The sequence below is a fragment of the Nanorana parkeri genome, unplaced genomic scaffold (genome assembly GCF_000935625.1).
Source record: "Nanorana parkeri isolate BGI_ZX_2015 unplaced genomic scaffold, ASM93562v1 scaffold160, whole genome shotgun sequence".
NCBI classification, from domain to species: Eukaryota; Metazoa; Chordata; class Amphibia; order Anura; family Dicroglossidae; genus Nanorana; species Nanorana parkeri.
The window spans coordinates 53,325-70,273 of NW_017306428.1; the positions used below are offsets into that span (position 1 = coordinate 53,325).

At 38.5% G+C, this 16,949-nt stretch overlaps 1 protein-coding gene across 1 annotated transcript in view; it reads right to left on the minus strand.

The window, feature by feature from the left end:
- The window catches only part of CNTLN (centlein), a 228,074-nt gene that overhangs the window by 25,744 nt on the left and 185,381 nt on the right, over nt 1-16,949 (minus strand). The window contains exons 18-19 of the mRNA XM_018554459.1: nt 8,561-8,764; nt 1,312-1,409 (exon numbers count right to left, since the gene is read on the minus strand). Coding sequence (XP_018409961.1) covers nt 1,312-1,409; nt 8,561-8,764 — 302 coding nt within the window. The remainder of the gene's footprint in view (nt 1-1,311; nt 1,410-8,560; nt 8,765-16,949) is intronic.

Below are 16,949 nucleotides of genomic sequence, written 5' to 3' on the forward strand. Positions count from 1 at the left end.
ATATAATAAAATATAAATTACATGAAGGAAATATTTGGATATTTCTATGCATAACCGCAATTGTAGTTACTTTAGCATGCACAACTACACATATTCATGTGTAGTTTTTCCAACAGCAATACTAAAAAAGATACACAAACGTATAACTTTTATGAACACATAGGTTGGTTAAGTAATTATAATAGCAAATATTCAGCTATTTCAGATCTACTGAGTCATTGTCTCCCACAAAAAGCTTACTTGCTAAGATCCACTATATGATTTAAAAAGAATTGAAAGTGGCATATCTATGTTTCCTAACTTATGTACACATGTTTACCACCACAAAAAAGCAATAACAGAAGCTATAAAGCTATGCAATGCTTACTGCACAATAAAAACTGTCCAGAAAGGTATAAAAAAAACACGCTCTTGTCGCTGCATTGCTGAAGTAAATTACTTTACTTCTTCGTTAGTCAAGCAGAAATGAAATGTGAGTAAAGCAATAACGAACTATTAAATTAAAGGAAAGATGATCTTTTGTATTCAAAATCTTTGGCCATTTTTTCGGATGACCTCATCCAGGATTCACTGGGGGATATTCATAAACCAGGACAAAAAAATGTAATTAGTAATTTACAATTAGGATAATGGAATGCATGAAACCTTCTATAAAATAAAATAGAACTTTTCTTTCAGCATGACTGTAGAAACAATTTGCATTTAAGTCCCATAATAGGAAGAAATAAAAAAAAAAGGTGAAAGCTATAATTTGTAAACTATTACAGTGCTCTTGAATTCTTCTTTCTAAAAAAGACTCCAATCAATCCAAGTCTAAACAAACAAAACTGTCCTTTTGCACTTATTATACATATAAGCTTTGGTGCTTAATCCAGTTTAAGCAGCTAAACCTTGACATGTCTCTCAGCCCCCAGGCAAAGAATTACAGTATCTGAAAGATTCCTCTGCACCTCGCTCTGATTTGAATTTACATCAAGGGTGATTAAGTCCACTCTGGGGTCTCAATCTAACTTTGGTTACTCCATCAAATCATTTATGAGTTCACACAATTTGTGACCTTCAGCTGCACTTCCCAGCTTTCTTGTGAAAGCAGAAAATCCATCTGTGATATTAAACTTAAAACAGAGAAACGAAAAACAAATGTAGAGAATTAGCACCTTCAAACCTCCTCCTTCCCTGACCCAAAAATATGTAGGCAGGAAATTCTCTGAGAACAATTCAAAAAAATAGGAAAAATCAATAGTAAGCCACAAGGTGGCGACAAACACAATGGATAATTGCACAGTAACTCAAAAATAAATTAAACGCTACCTTTCCTGTAGTTCCCGTATCCGTTCTTCCTTTTCCAGAACTTCATTTTTCATGGCTTTAATTGTTGTGGACTGTTTTGCCATTTCAACAGTCATAATCTAAATTGAGGATAAGGAAAAATTAACTATACAGCTCTGGAAGTGAGTTTAATCTATCTGGGAGGTCCTCAAAGTATAACACGCTGCCTGCCTTCCAGTACAAGAGGGTTTAAATATACAATCACTTCATAAAGCATTACTGCAAACACACGGAAAGAAGGGATAACATTACAAACAATAACAAACGTGCACATATCGAGCTTCAGTTAAAGTCAAAGGCAGATAAAAATATGCTTGCAGTCAGAATATAAGGACGCAGTTTTAATAAATTAAACCTTTTCCCATTATACAGTCTGGCAATACACATTTTACACTGTTACAGTGTAAACTGTATACTGTAGATATAACAGTTATGTCTAATATGAGAAGTGTATTGCATTTACTCTTATTTAAATGTGTATCCAATTGGCAACCAATCAGAAAATATTTTTTTTTCTTACTTTAAACTGCAAGGTAAGTAGAACTGTGTAGCAAAAGCACAAACTATATTTATACAGAGGCAGATTTTCCTTAGCCTCAGCATACATAGTAAAGATCACGTCTTACCGAATACTTGTGACTAACCCAAAAATATACATTTGAAGAGAAAACCAACATTAACATACCCAGAGACTAACTTAAAGTAAACCTGCCATAAGAAATACAGCAGCTGCCATTGCTGACCTCCCATTAAAATACTGGGATTGCTAGCTAACCTACAGTCTCAAGATTTGTGATTTACCTGGAATGCGCTATGATGATCAGAATAGTCGCACAAGGTCAGATGTCTAGTCTGCATACTTATTGCAAGCTAGTGAAGTATTGCAACAACAGGGACAGCATTTTCTAAAGGAGGGATCAGTAATGGCAGCCTCCATGTTTCTTTCATGACTGGTCTCCAGTAACAAGCACTTGGGCATGAGAGGACAGTGCCCAAATCTCTGATCCAGCCAAATTAAACCGGATAGGACCGTTTAAATTTTTCCTCATATTACATAGTTTTGATAAATCTAAAGGGGAGTGTTGAATTAGATAAAATAATAAAATAAAAAATAATTAAATAAAAAACAATGTCCCACAATGTAAACCCAACACATTAAGTTGTCCAGTCATGTAGAGCCATGTCAATCACTATGAGCACCGCTTGATGATGTTGACCCACTGGTATAACGACCCGCTGAATGACAATGCTGGATTCACAACTTCATGTGCAGGTTTAAAGCAAGCCCAAATCTTGGTATTTAACAATGACATATGCCATACATTAGCGGCAGCAGGGCCCTGTAAGCAGACTCCCTACTATCAAGCACAATCTTTTTTTTTTCTTGTACACTTCATTGCTATTAAATAAGGAGCACTTATTGCACACACAATGCCCTACGTGTGCATTTATTTGCATGCAGATGGTGGGAGTGGAAGGGTTGGTTTTATTTATTATTTTTTACTTTTTTATCACTTTTTAATTTTAATTTTTTTAATTATTATTTATTTTTTATAATTTTTTACTTTTTATTTTATCTTTTACTTTTTTTCCCACTTAACTTTATTGCTAACACACAGGGGATACCAATACCTTGTGTGATAGCATTTGAAAGTGACCGGTTCTCTTTATTGAACCTGTCTCCCCCAATACAGGATTTTGAGCACGGCACTGTGCTACACATCAGCAGGCTTATTACAAGTCAACTCGGCAACATCGCCAAGTTCACTTATACTAAACAAGCGGCGGCTTCCCCGCTGTACATTAAGCCCTGCTTGCCCAAAGCAGGGCAAAATGTAGAAAAAAGCTACCCATCAAGAACTGCATGTTATACGATACAAATTAGACATCCCTGGCATTAGGCCTCAAGGCAAAGGGTCAAGACAAAGAAACTGTCACCCACTCAGAAACTTACCTTGCAGAGGTGATAGCAATAAAGAGGACAAACTTGTAGGTGAGTGCAGACAGAGAAATATATCTGATAGGTTCAAAGGGTGATTTTTGAAGGGCCAACAAAACCAAGTTGACGTCCCATGGAGTCACTGAACAAAAGACTTTACCAAGGAATAATTGGTCCTTGAAAAAGAATGGCTACAGCTAAGATTTGTCCTTTGATCGTACTCGAGAACAAATCCAAACTGAATTGGGGAAAGGTCAGGATGCACAAAATACCTCCTGGGATCGAAATTCGTCACCTAGCCCCATGGGAAGTATGCTTTCCAGGTGTGATGCTAGACCTTGCGAGAGGTGAATTTCCCAACATGAAGAGCATAGCAATAACAGAATCAAGTGAGGTCTAAGTACCACATACATCATACGTCAATACGGTCAATGAGAATTATGGGGATGCCCTCCACCTTGATGATGGAACAGATAAGGAAGCAGTTTCAGAGGAGGGAAGGCATAGATCAGGCTGAACTGATTCCACAGAGTCACCAGAGCATCTACTGCCATGGCTAGAGGATCCCTGGACTTGTTGTTAAATCTGGAAGCCAGAAGGTGCACGTCTGGCATTTCCTACCTGTGATACAGGTCCTTAAATACCTTTGGGTACAGAGAATGTGGCTTCTTGTCCCACAGTCAGAATGTTAGGTTTCAACGCTCTGGAAAAAAATTGTGCATATTGGATTGCCATGAAGAAGGCTCAAACCCAGAACTCTCATGTAAATCTGGAGAGCTGGACAGCTCCTGGACTGCGGAATCCAAACACAGAATCTGAGATTTAGGAGTTTGTCTCACAGAAAAAAAAACCTCTGAACTGAGTAATACCTAAGAGAAAACCTAGATACTTCAAGCGATGAGTTGGTTCCAGTGCTGATTTCTGAAGGTTCAGGATCCAACTGAACCCCTGAAGAGTCTGGTATACATTGGCCAATATGGCCTAAACAGACCTTCAATCCCACAATAGAAGGGCCATGAGAACGCAGAAGAGCAAGCACAAGGGCTAGCACCTTAATGCATACTCAAGGTGCAGTGCACAGGCCAAATGGAAGTGCAAATAACTGGTAGTGGTGTGTGCACACAGCAAAATGCAGGTGGAATTAATATGCATGAAAGATAGGTATATGCAAGAAAGAATTATTGATGTCAATAGAGGCCATAAAGTCCTATTGATGGAAGAAAGCTAGGACTGACATGGTGGATTCAGAATGTTTGCAGTTAAATGAAAACCTTTAGATCCAAAATGAGTGGAATGTTCCTTTTTATTTGAGTATGGTAAACAGGTTTCCGTACAAACCTTGACATTTCTCCTTTTCTGGATCTAGGGAAATGACCCCTTAAGTAATGACTTGTACAACAGCATCGTGGAGGTCGGTTAGGTCTGGTGATACCTTCAGGACTCCTCCCCATGGGCTTATGATCTGCCATACTGCCAGTATGATAACGTGTGGCAAAGCCCAATAATTGGTACTCGCACACTAGCTGCTGAAGTAAGGGAGGTTTATGTGGCCAGCTGTGACAGAGTGACTATCATAACGTGGCAAGGAGAATGGAGATCCTTACTGCAAAGCTGTGCAGCTGTGATCTACCTGAGAGTGCAGGAAAGCTAGGCTCAGCCATAGGGGAGCAGTAATAGCCACTAGTGGGTGTGTTCGACATACTAGTGTAATGCAGTAACATATTCACGGTGCGTGCAAGCCTTTTAGTGATGTAGTGCTGTCCCCTTAGAGTGTCTGCAACACATTTTTTTTAATGTTGCAGCACTAAAATTGTATACACTGACTCCATGGGTGGAGGAGCAAGAAAATATTATCACACACCAGCCTCACAAATAAGGGGCAAAGCCTCTGAAACTTGCCATACTGTTGTCTGGAAGAGTGTCCTGGGGCAAACAGACACAGTAGTTATTATGGAGAAAGTGCCAATGCAGGGGCCAGCAACATAGTTTAGTACCTGTAAAGATAAGTAACACAGTACACTAGATGTCTGGACAGCAGGACCTAATGCCCAAGGGTCATATTACAGGCAAGCCCCAAATCTTCATCCAGGTACTGTCTCCAAGGCAGCATCAAAGATCAACCTATGTGGAAAAATGCAAAATAAGCTCTTGTGGCTCAGCAATGCATAAAGGATCTTGGCTGAAGAAAACATATCTTGAAAAAATAAAGGAGTGTTAAGTAATTTTGTTTGTACTTTTCAGCTTTAACAATATGCCTATTGAAGCTCATAACTTTGATCTGCAGATGAACTAAACAAGGTAGATACAAAAGTAACAATGTTGCTTTGCATCTATCTAGCTTGTGTCTGAACAGTGTTGATACACACTGTGTCAAGATGATCATTTTGACAGAGGGAAATGCTGACAAGTGCGAGGCAGGGAGTGGCAACAAGGCAGAAGCGCTGGGCATGCTGCTTTTTGGGCATGTGTCCACAACTGGTTAATAATTACTGATTACATAGCTGCATTCATTATTTTAACTTTTTGTTTAAACCTGAGCTGGGGAAGATATTAATTTCCATTATGACACACACCTGAAAGGAGATCCACCCACCTGCAAAGGGACAAGAGCAGTCTGTTTACATATTTGATTCCTCCTCACATTCCTGGGTATCAGAAATCTTTACATGCCACCAAAGGATGTGAGGGTGACATATGGAAACCCCACAAATTGAAATAGTGTGGGAGAAATTAGCAAGTGCTGCAATGGCGATATAATGAAATTATAATTATTGGTAAGTATCATTTTTGTTTTCCCCTCCATGACAGCACACCTGAAAGATATATCAACTATTTACTGTCTATTGAGTAGAGGGATGCCAAGAGAAATCTTTAAAGTAGAGGTGCGACTAAGATATCTTCACGTAACAATTTATATCTTACATTCTTAAAAAGCAGTACATTCGCTTTAATCCTTTAGGTCCCAGGCCTTTAGGTCCCTTCTCTACTATACCCACTCACCATTCTAAGAAACGTCCTCCCCATATAAGTAATTACTGCCACCCTGATCAATTCTACATAAAAGCCAGGAGACTGCTGATGTTTTTTTTTTTTTAAAGCTCATGGCTGTAGGGGAGAGTAGGGTGCCAAGATCCAGCTTGAATGTGCTTCTCTTGTGAACTTGCTCCACAGTGCCTGCAGCTGGAGAGGTCATTGCTACCTGATTTTTAATTGTTAAGAATATATGAACATTTGAATTTCTATAGCCTGGCCTTAGTTCTACTTTAAGTGTTGGCCCATAACAACCTTTAAATAATAATAATAATAATAATAATAATAATAATAATAATAGCGTAGTTATCAATGCCCTAAATCAGACAAAATGTGTTCCAACACCTGTAGACTAACTATATTGAGGATGGAGAGTCAGGATACAGAATTATATGAAGGTTGCAATGAACTCACATTGGCAAGAATTTATTAGCTGATAAATGTTCTTCCAATCTCATAAGCCAATGGTAGACGTATTTCCAATATTAGTTTAAGCTGGCTCGCATGTTTAGGTGACCCAAAGACAATATTTTTGTTAACCCATCAGAAGATCTCAGGTAAGAAAAACAGGGAAAAGAGATTCTGGGGCCGATAAATGGACTGTGTTAATTAAAAAAATCCCCTTCTCATGTTGACACTCCTGTATTTTAAATGGACAAGAAACCGGTTGTCAATAGTTTAAACAGTTCTTCTGTCACTTTGTAGGTTTGTGGATCCTCTCGCAGGTATGTACTGTTAGACTGTAAGCAAGAATACTGCATATGTTCTTTTTTTTCCCATCTTCCATTCATTTTTACAGACGTTTAATAATGATATATTTTCTAAGCCTGTTAATTTACCTATTCCTAAGTCTAAAATGTATAAAAACAAGATAATTCTAGAGATGGCAACAGATAAAATATTTTTTACAAAGAAATCCTGAACATTTATTTGCTATTGCAATGGACAATCCCGACGTGTGTAATTCTGTTTCTAAATTAGTTGTACATTGAAATATGAGAGAAAAGTTCAAATCTCCACTTAAGCCTTTTGATAATGCTTCTCTTGTACCAGAATCATTTTCTAATAAAGATTTAAAAATCTAAAATGTTGCACTGTAACAGTGACAAGTGAATTGCCTTTGCACTGTGACTTTTAAAACATCTATGATAATTACATGAATTAATGATCTGCAGCAGTCAGACATGTAGTCAACTACACTGCTGGGGCAATTTGGTACAATTCAGAAAAAGACATTAAAAGACAGGGTATGCTTTAATAATAACGAGAACAGATGTTTAAAGGGACAAAAGTAACAGAGAACATGTGTGTTGGAACAATCAATGAGCCAACTTGAGATCAAAACTAGACTTGAAAGAATCCGAAACCTGAAAGCTTTAGCAGTAAGAAAAGAAGGGAAAAAAAACCCACTAGATCAAAACTTTACCCTTACTAATGACCCAACCACATGTATGAGCCGCTGTCCAATTTCTCCATTCACATAGGCGTTCTTTTCTATTGTTGTCAGCTGTTCTACAAAGCCTTTGGTCCTGGTTAGCAGAGTCAGTGAACAACTCCTTTAGAAAATGCAGGACTTGAGATCATAGTTTGTATAGGAGCCTGTTTAACACGAGTACTGAAAACCTGCACACCCTCCATTCTGAGCTTCATGTCCTAGCTTTGCTACCATGGTCTCCAGCTCTCTGATCACGAACTGCTTCATAAAGGCAAGAGTTCACATCTACTATAGGAATGTTGTCTCCTTGACTTTTTCCTCTGCACTTTATCTACAATGCAACATTTTTTCCCTTAACAAATGAGTTCTCTCTAAAACCGAAGAACCTGCCTATGGCTTATGTGATCATAGCTAAGGGGAGAAATATGTGCAAACTAATTTGAACACTCCAGCCCTCAAGTCTCTTTATACATAAATGGTGTCTGAGAAGTGTCTAAAAAGTACCGTAAGTCTGATAGAATTGGCAATCTTTAAAACTCTTTTATTTTCTATCCCACAGTGAAAAATGACAGGTAGTATCTGATTAGTTATCATGCAAAACACTTTCTTTTCAGGTAGTTTTATACGTGAGGCAACAAATAATTCAATTTTCTGTCATTGGGGAACAAATGCATGGAAAGCATGAGACAGTTACCATGCACCTCAACACACATTTTAGGACCTACAAGTCACTCTTTTATTTGATTATGTCATGCAGTTGGACCTTTTAGAGTTTGCAAAGCCTGGCATAAAAACTGTTTCTTGAGTAACTAAATCCCTATTCTTACCTTTAGTTTACTTTGGAGCTGCTTCACTTCCACATCTGTGCTTTTAGATGGTGTTAATTGAGTCAATGTAGGTTGATCCAAGGTCACAGGGCTCACCATTTCTAGTGACCTCTTGGCTTGGGCCAGCTGTTCAGTCATCTGCTCCAGGTTTCTCTCCAAATTTTCTTTTTCCTGCTGACATTTAGTAAGGTCTGAAGACAGTTTCTAATGTGCATAAAAGAAAAAAGCAACAACCTGATTTAAACTGACTCGCAACGTAAAACAACACACAATCAAGCAGCAATACGTAAAATAAAAGCAATGGGGTTATATATCTAAATTCACAGTACAGCTATAATAAATGTAATGATATTTTAACAATGCTGCATAAAAATGTTAAGCTGTAAATGACTATATAAAAATAATGGGAAAGTCCCTTAAGTGCATGTAAACCCAAATACCGAAGTTACATACAGTAAATAGCTCCCATTTTGCTTTGTAAATGTAGTTGTGCACTGTTTTTTTTAAAGTGGAAAGTAAATGTTTCAAAAATACCAGTTGGCCCTGCCAGTTTCTGCTCTGAGATCTTTTTTAAAATGGTGACCATGAGCATCTGATTCTGTAGAACAGTGGTCTCCCTGTGGTTTCATCCAATCTGCTGCAGTCAAAGCCCACTTGCAGGTTGATTAACACCTGCTCTGACCATTTACCAAGTGAGACAGGGACTCCCAAGTAAATGCAAATGTCCCTTTTGCTGGACAGCTTGGCATGTTACAGCAGAGAAATAACACTTCTACTGGCAGGATCAACAGGTAATACAACTGTGTTACACAGGAGACTCAGAAAAACATACATTTTTTTATGGTAGTGACAGTCTGGAATATAGATATATAGATATATAGAGATATAGAGATATAGAGAGATTATCCTAAAGTTACACTTTAATTTACACATATCAAAATGCAGCATTCGCTTATAAAATAGCATGCCTAATAACAAGCTGATCATTATGATCAAAGTGAGTCATACAACATACAGCTGGGGAGGACAGTCCACCAAAACCTTGTGTTCTGGACGCACACATATTTCCGTGTTTTAATACTATACTATTATACAGGGTTTACCAATACTACAGTATACCTAAAGCATGTTTTTCTCTACTCACTTCTAAGAGAAGTACATGGGGACTGCCTTTTCAAAATGCTAATTTCCTGGCTTTGATACTGATCCCTGCCTGCAATACTCTAATACTGACCATAACAATGTTGTCAATAAGGTGTTATAACTATGCTCTGCCTTTATGTGCTGCATGTTAGTTCTAGATCAGCGAATCAAAGTAATAAAGACAGAAAATTAGCATGACAACCAGGCATCCAGCATTTAGAGGGTCAGCAATAGCAACCTCCATTTTGTTCCTCAAACGTTTTGTTTAATGTCATGAGATAGAAAGTAAAGGGCTAATTTGCTAAAGGGGTTGTTTTTACACATTCCCATACACAAATATTCAATTTAAACAAACTCAACAGCTTAATGAATTTATTTTAAAGTTAGAAAATTACACTACTCAAAACTGGCTGTTTTAAGGGAATGCAGTTTTGTTAGTCGGAATGATAGACTGCAATTTCTCAGGGTGCCTTTATAAGAAAGATAGGAATGAATCGCGTTTTATGGTAATTATGTCATGATCAACTTAGCCCAAAAATGATTTTTTGTTTGTTTTGCGCAATTGCTAGCGAATTAAAGTACAACAGTTTTTATACTATTGATTTATCTCGCTCAAACTCCTGTAATGAGATAATCCAACCAGATTTATATAATGCAAAGCTAAATGACGGTGTCACATTGTTGTGACGGATTAAACAGAGGAATCCAGCTGCAAGACAGTGACACCTTTATTATGTATCTACCATGTACAGTAATACCTCGGTTCACGAACGCTTCTGTTCGCGAACAATCCAGTTTGCGAACAGGAAGTTCAGCAAAATTTTGCTTCCGTTAGCCAACTCCGCATCGAGTGACGAACATGACCGCGACCATCTTCCCCACAGTGCACACTTGCTGTGAAGTTTTTTTGCGTGCTTTTTAGCACATACAGTATTTGATTCGGTTCGCGACCAGACTGGTGGGATGAATTAAGTTTGTGAAACGACGTACCACTGTATCTGTATACACAGATGGAGCTACAAACTACCGTAAGGAAATCACAATAATGCCCCTGGCAAAAGTAGAAGGTCAGCAGGAGATTCAATTCCCCAGTGGCCATTAAAAACTAGAACACCTACAAGCTAAACACCTACTTTGGGCACAGATGACCTTTTAATTAATTTAATTAATTTACTAGAAGAACATATAGAAACATAATCTGCACACAGCTGTTATAAATCAATCACATATCAGTAAAATATATGGATTAATGGCTTTGATGGAATGGAGTTGTGATTAAAGGGACCAATATCCCCCTGCCATCCCCACCACACCACTTAAAGACCTGTTAGTAAATAAGCTCTAAAAATACTGTTTATGTTTCGTTATAAATTAAAAATGTATCGTTTACTTAAACTGTGATAGCTGAAATGATAAAAACACATTTATTTGTGTCAAACTATCCATCCAGAACTGCCTGTTAATATTATTTAAGCTTCACAATGTTGATTTCAAAGTAAACATTTGGTCATTAAAAAAAAAACAAAAAAAAAAAACAGACTCTGTCACACCAGCTCCGGTGCATCCTAGCACGATTCACTGCTGGAACGCACCACGGCGGACTGCCTGCGTTCAGGGGCTGGAAGGGATGCGCATTGAAGTCAGTGGCACCGCAGCCATACCCCCGCCCTCAGTGCAATCACCCACACCAGAACGCGTGGCAAAATAATGCCTGCGTTCCGGTCCGATGCGATCTGAAAAAAAAGTGCTTGCAGCAGGAATGCACCGGAGCTGGCGTGAACTGGCCCTAAAACCATGCTTCTGAGATCAGGCCTGTCTATCGGCGGCTGTCATCCGCCCACACCTGCTCCTCCTTACTTTTTCTCCCCGCGTCCCTGTGCAGATGGTGGATTTGGGCAGGCGGTGAGTGTGAGGCACGGAGGAGGTGCGGAGCGTGGATGCGGGCAGGTCTGGCAGCGGCGAACGTGAGGTGGGGAGGAGGTGTGGCGCGCAGCGTGTGTGGAGCCGTGAACAGGGCCAACCAATCAGAAGCCGATTAATCGATTATTGAAAAAGTTGACAACTTTTTCAATAATCGATTATAATCGATTATGTCGATTAGTTGTTGCAGCCCTACCAACATATGCATACAAAAGCAAACAGCGTTTAATAGCACATGGCTGTGCTCTGACATCCAAAAAGACGGAATGTGCATAGGCATGTCAGGTCATTCTGCAGGTGTTTTGCACAATGAAGAAAGCCACTACAGGAGAGACTACACATGTGGCAGCAGACGTTTGACTAGGAGGTGCAGAAATTATGTCAGGAGCTTTTAGTTGAAGACTGAACTGGAGTCCACAAAAGATAAAGAACCCAATGGGTTATTCATCATACCAGTATCTACCAAAAACTACATCAGTTTGAGATGGGGTGAGCTGTTAAAAATATCAGAATGCCTTCTTAGCCATCGCTAGGAAGGCTATTCTCTTTAGGGAATAAAATATACTTTAGACCCTGTAATAGCAGCAAATGGAACCACTTACACAAAATCTATTATGAAATATTGTATTGAAACTATTTTGTAGGTCTTCTGGAGGGTAAATAAATTGGAGCAGCTGTTGTGAGTAATATTTTGTTGGATTATCTTAGGTTGTGTTTTGTGTTTCATCTCCTGTGTACACATCATGGCCAGTGAACCTCACTTTACATAACCTTGACTGGGGATTGATGTATTTAAATGGTAAAAGCCAAGCTGGAAAGGGATACAATAACAGATGCTTGTTGTTTATCTCCACTGAGTAGGACTTACCAACTTCAACAGCAGCCAAAGTACTTCAGTTCCATTTGCACAAATGCTGTGTTCAGAGACCACTTTATTAGAAATATAATTAAAATGGCTACAAACTGCTAATTACTGTCAACTCGTGCCCAATCGACATGCAAAAGATATACGTCACCCAACAGTTATTCAGCAGATGAGATTCAGCATTCAAATAAGGAATGCATTGTTGTTAAAAACATATAATATGGGAAAAACACACTCTAACAATCACATTATGTGAGCAAGCACTTGATGTTGATGGTGGTGAGAAGACAGCTCAATAAAGAATATGTGCACTTTTAAAACACCTTGGCAAGCTTAATCTGTTCAGACAAATCCAGCAAAACTCCTGAGAGCTGAACCTGATCAATTATCCTGCTGTTTTCTTAAGTCACAACAGCCCACATTTTCTTCCAACCTTTTCCACAAAAAGAAAAAAAGTGACAGCCGCAATGCAATGTGCAAGTCTATCCATAGCTGCCAACTAATTTTTGAGTGAATTCTATCACCTTTGGGTTCTCTATAAGGTCTGGGGACTCCAGTAGGGAGATCTGGCCAGCCATAGCTTTAAAGTATGTCTGGACAAAAAAAAAAGTTTGTAATACATGCACATTTATCCCTTTATAAACACCACGAGTACAGAAAAATACCTGCTGATCCTGCCAGGACCTGGTTAGCTCCCAACATCCTGTTTGAATTGACAGCACAGTGCCATTGCTGCACTGACATCTAAATCAGTGTTGTCAACCCTCCCCTGCTGGACTACAGAACACCTTCTCTTTTGTTATGGAGATAAGGAGAGGAGGAAGTGTTCTAATCCAGCAGGGGAGCATTGTAAACTCACTATAATTAGTTTGGAGCTGACTGCATGTCTGGCAGACTTGCACAGGGATAAAACAATTTAGTAAGTGTGCGAACATTGCAAAGATATGCTATGTTTTTATTATTTAGCTTCATTCAGACATACACTTCAACAAAAAATAATATATACAGGATATATATATACACACACACACACACGCGCGCGCACGTACACAGTACAAACATACACAGTGAGAGCAAGAAGCAGGAAAAATGGAAGCCATAAAAATAAACATATGGCTAGTAGTATTAAACAGTAAGTGGAAAATACAGAGTGCTTTAAGACTGTAAATTTGTTTAGTTTTTACATCCTTGCATCCCAAAAAATACTTTAAAAAAAAATACATTTATAGATTTACAGACCTTTAACAGGAAATAGCATTGACAAATTAACAATTGTTAAAATGCAGTCAGAATTATTATTCATTCACTGCCAGGCTTGCCTACAGATTGAAGGACTTTTCCCAATCACTCATGTAAAAGCTGCTCTCTGTCAAACAAACTTATTGCAATCCTGAAGTCTCTTCTGCCAAAATGTTAAGCAATTGACAGTATTATAAAAGAGTTCCAACCAAAGAGATAACTACTTATTAGACTTGAGTACCCTGTGGAGACCATTGAAAACCTTCTGACTAATTGGACATTGGTAGATTAATTCTCTTTTTACTCTAACAGCGGTATTTTAACACCCTTTGCACTCTGTCAGCACAGTATATGAATGACACAATAATACTAAGCATGCATAATAAGGAGAAATAAAAAAGTTAAATTAGAATTCCATGTCATGCATAAGTGTCAGGCCAAGAACAATTTTAACCACAGACATTGAACATTTATCTTAAACAATCTGATGTTGACACCTTATTGATGTGAAGCTTCCTAATTATAGCTAATTGCGTATCAAATATATATTTTAATATCTGAATTGCAGATGTCTAATAGAGATGAGCGTATCTTTGGAGCTTTTTGCTTGAGACCAACATGACAAATGAGTTGGACAGCACTATTATGAGGTCACCTTGAAAATGGGTTGCAATTAGTACAGAAACTTCCTAAGATGTCCAAAAATCTGACAATACTAGATTGCCATGGGGCACTTCTGTGTCTTCACTTGAAGTACAAAACGATAACAGTTTTCTGATTCATGACATAAAATCTCCAGTATACTGTGTGGTAAAAAGTAGGTACAAGTGAATCCGCCCGGGATCGGTTCTTAGGAGATTGTTCAACCCTGTGCAAAGTCTGTGAACCCTGAACTTAGCTTTGAACCACAATATAGTCTATGCGAGGCAAATCATAAAATAGTATTAAACTGTCAATCTTTTTTCAATAATGATCAAACAAATATACATTGTCCAACAAAGTATTTTTATTTTTGCCCAAGCTCTTACAGTCATCATGTTTCTGAACAGTTGGCTCCAACTCTCTCAGCTCGGCTTCCCAGAACTTCCTGTCCAGTACAAGATCACAAGAACAGAGCAGTCTCTAGCACCTCTCCATTTACTAGCTTGGAGAAGGGGAATTACTTGCCTTGTTGTGTCTGTGTTTGTGGAGACACACACGCAGCTTACTAGCAAGGGAAAGGAGCCATCATAAAACAGGATATTAGGGCCAGAAGTCAGGTGACCGGCTAATTCTGTAGGAAACTAAAACTTTTAAACATGAAGGAGCAAAATCCATTGTAAGTGATTTCTCGTTTGAATTTGAAATACCTTAAAAACGTTTTGACAAGCAAGCATTTGACAAAAGGAAATGGCATGGGTAGCTGGGCACTGCCATGAGGGATGTCTACCAAAAATTGTACAGCGCACAATGGCAGTAAATATTTGGCTTTGGAACTGATGTTTTTCCTTAGCTTAGCTTAAATACAGCAGCACCCCAATCTGATTCATTGGGGTTTTGTATGACAAATGTTGTAATTTAAAAATGGGGAAAAATGGCATGAGGTTTTCAATAATAATATTTTCCCCCCAGACCCTCATCCAGGCATGTAGGTGGCCAGGGAAGGTAGGGCAGCGAGAATGCAGCTCTTGCTACCTGTAAGAGATCAGGCCACATGCCTTTCAACATTAATGGGGTACCTTACAAGGGGTGCCAAAGCATCCCCCATTACAAAGCACCCTTGTGCCAATGTTGAGGGACAAAGGCCTCTTCCCCTATCTCTGTTGCACTAAGAAGGAGGTAGGAGTAATATGGGGGGGCGAGATTTATTGTGGAATCTAGCAGTCCTTTATAATAAGGGGGCATCCACATATCCATTGCTTCCCAGCGGAGTGGGCTTACCCATTCTCGCAAACAGTTAAAAGGAAATAAACACAAACATGCCTTGGAAAAGCTATTTAATTAAATTGCGATATCCATCAATGTAAAATAACGACGCCCAGTGATGTAAAACTTGTCAATCATAATGACCTGCCGTCCATCATTGGTATGATATGATCCATGATATGCTGAAAATTAAAGGTATCTACCAAAACAGATGGTCAGGAACATTAAAAGGAAGTGAATGATGTGCTTTAACCCTTTCGCTGCCAAGCTCTCTAGAACACTTTTAACCTCAGCTGGCCACACCATTTTTACAATTGTTTTGATTGCTATTGCTGCGTTGCTAGCGTTTGTAAAAGACCCCCCCACCCAACCATATATTTTCTGAAAGCACAGGCCCGGTAGAATACACAGATGGGGCTACTAATTTTGTAGGTCCTGTGATAATTGTGCAAATATTTACTAAATCAATATGAAACCGATAAAAATACTGATTTTAGTGTGCGTTATCAATTGAATTGTGTATCAGTGCACAAAAAATATACTCTTCTGACTAAATCTAAAAGATAAAACTGTATTGAGTTAATAACAAATATTTGTAAATTTTAAATTGCGCCTTTTAGCGAAACAGTAAAAAAATTAAGTAACGAAAAACTGTAAATAAGTGACATGTTAAAAATTGTTTGTGCACGGTGCTGGTGTGTGTGTTGTGATAAAATGATACAGGCATATATTTAATTAGAACACAGCATATCACAATGCACAGCAATGCGTCAACACTATGCCAGTTTCTGAATGGGTAAAAGCCTCTGTAGTGAGTGCGTCTACCGATTGAGAAACTCATGAATGAACAGGACGTGATGTAAAGCACTCCCTGTTCATTCATAACTGGGGACACATAGTACTATGTATCCTCAGTTGTTTACAATTGGAGTGATCATCTGATGCTGACGTGATGAAGAGCGTATAACAGAAGGGAGAAAGCCACCGATGTATGGCACACTGACGTGACAGTTGTGTTCCGCCGCATGCCATAGGAAAGGGCAGGGAAAGGGTTAGACTTCCCAAAATTACAAAAGGCCCTATCAACATAAAATAAATAAATAATAAATACCCCCAAAAGGAATGAAAACAAAATACCACCCCTGAAACAAAAGCCCACACAAGGGAATGAAACACTTTAACCTAAAAGGCCCTATAAACATACAATCAAATTAATGTTTTCACAAAATAAAACCTCAAAATAACCCCAGAACTGCTCTGGATTTTTTTTTTAGAGATGCTTTGAAAAAGCCTACTCCCCCCCCCCCCTTTTTTTTT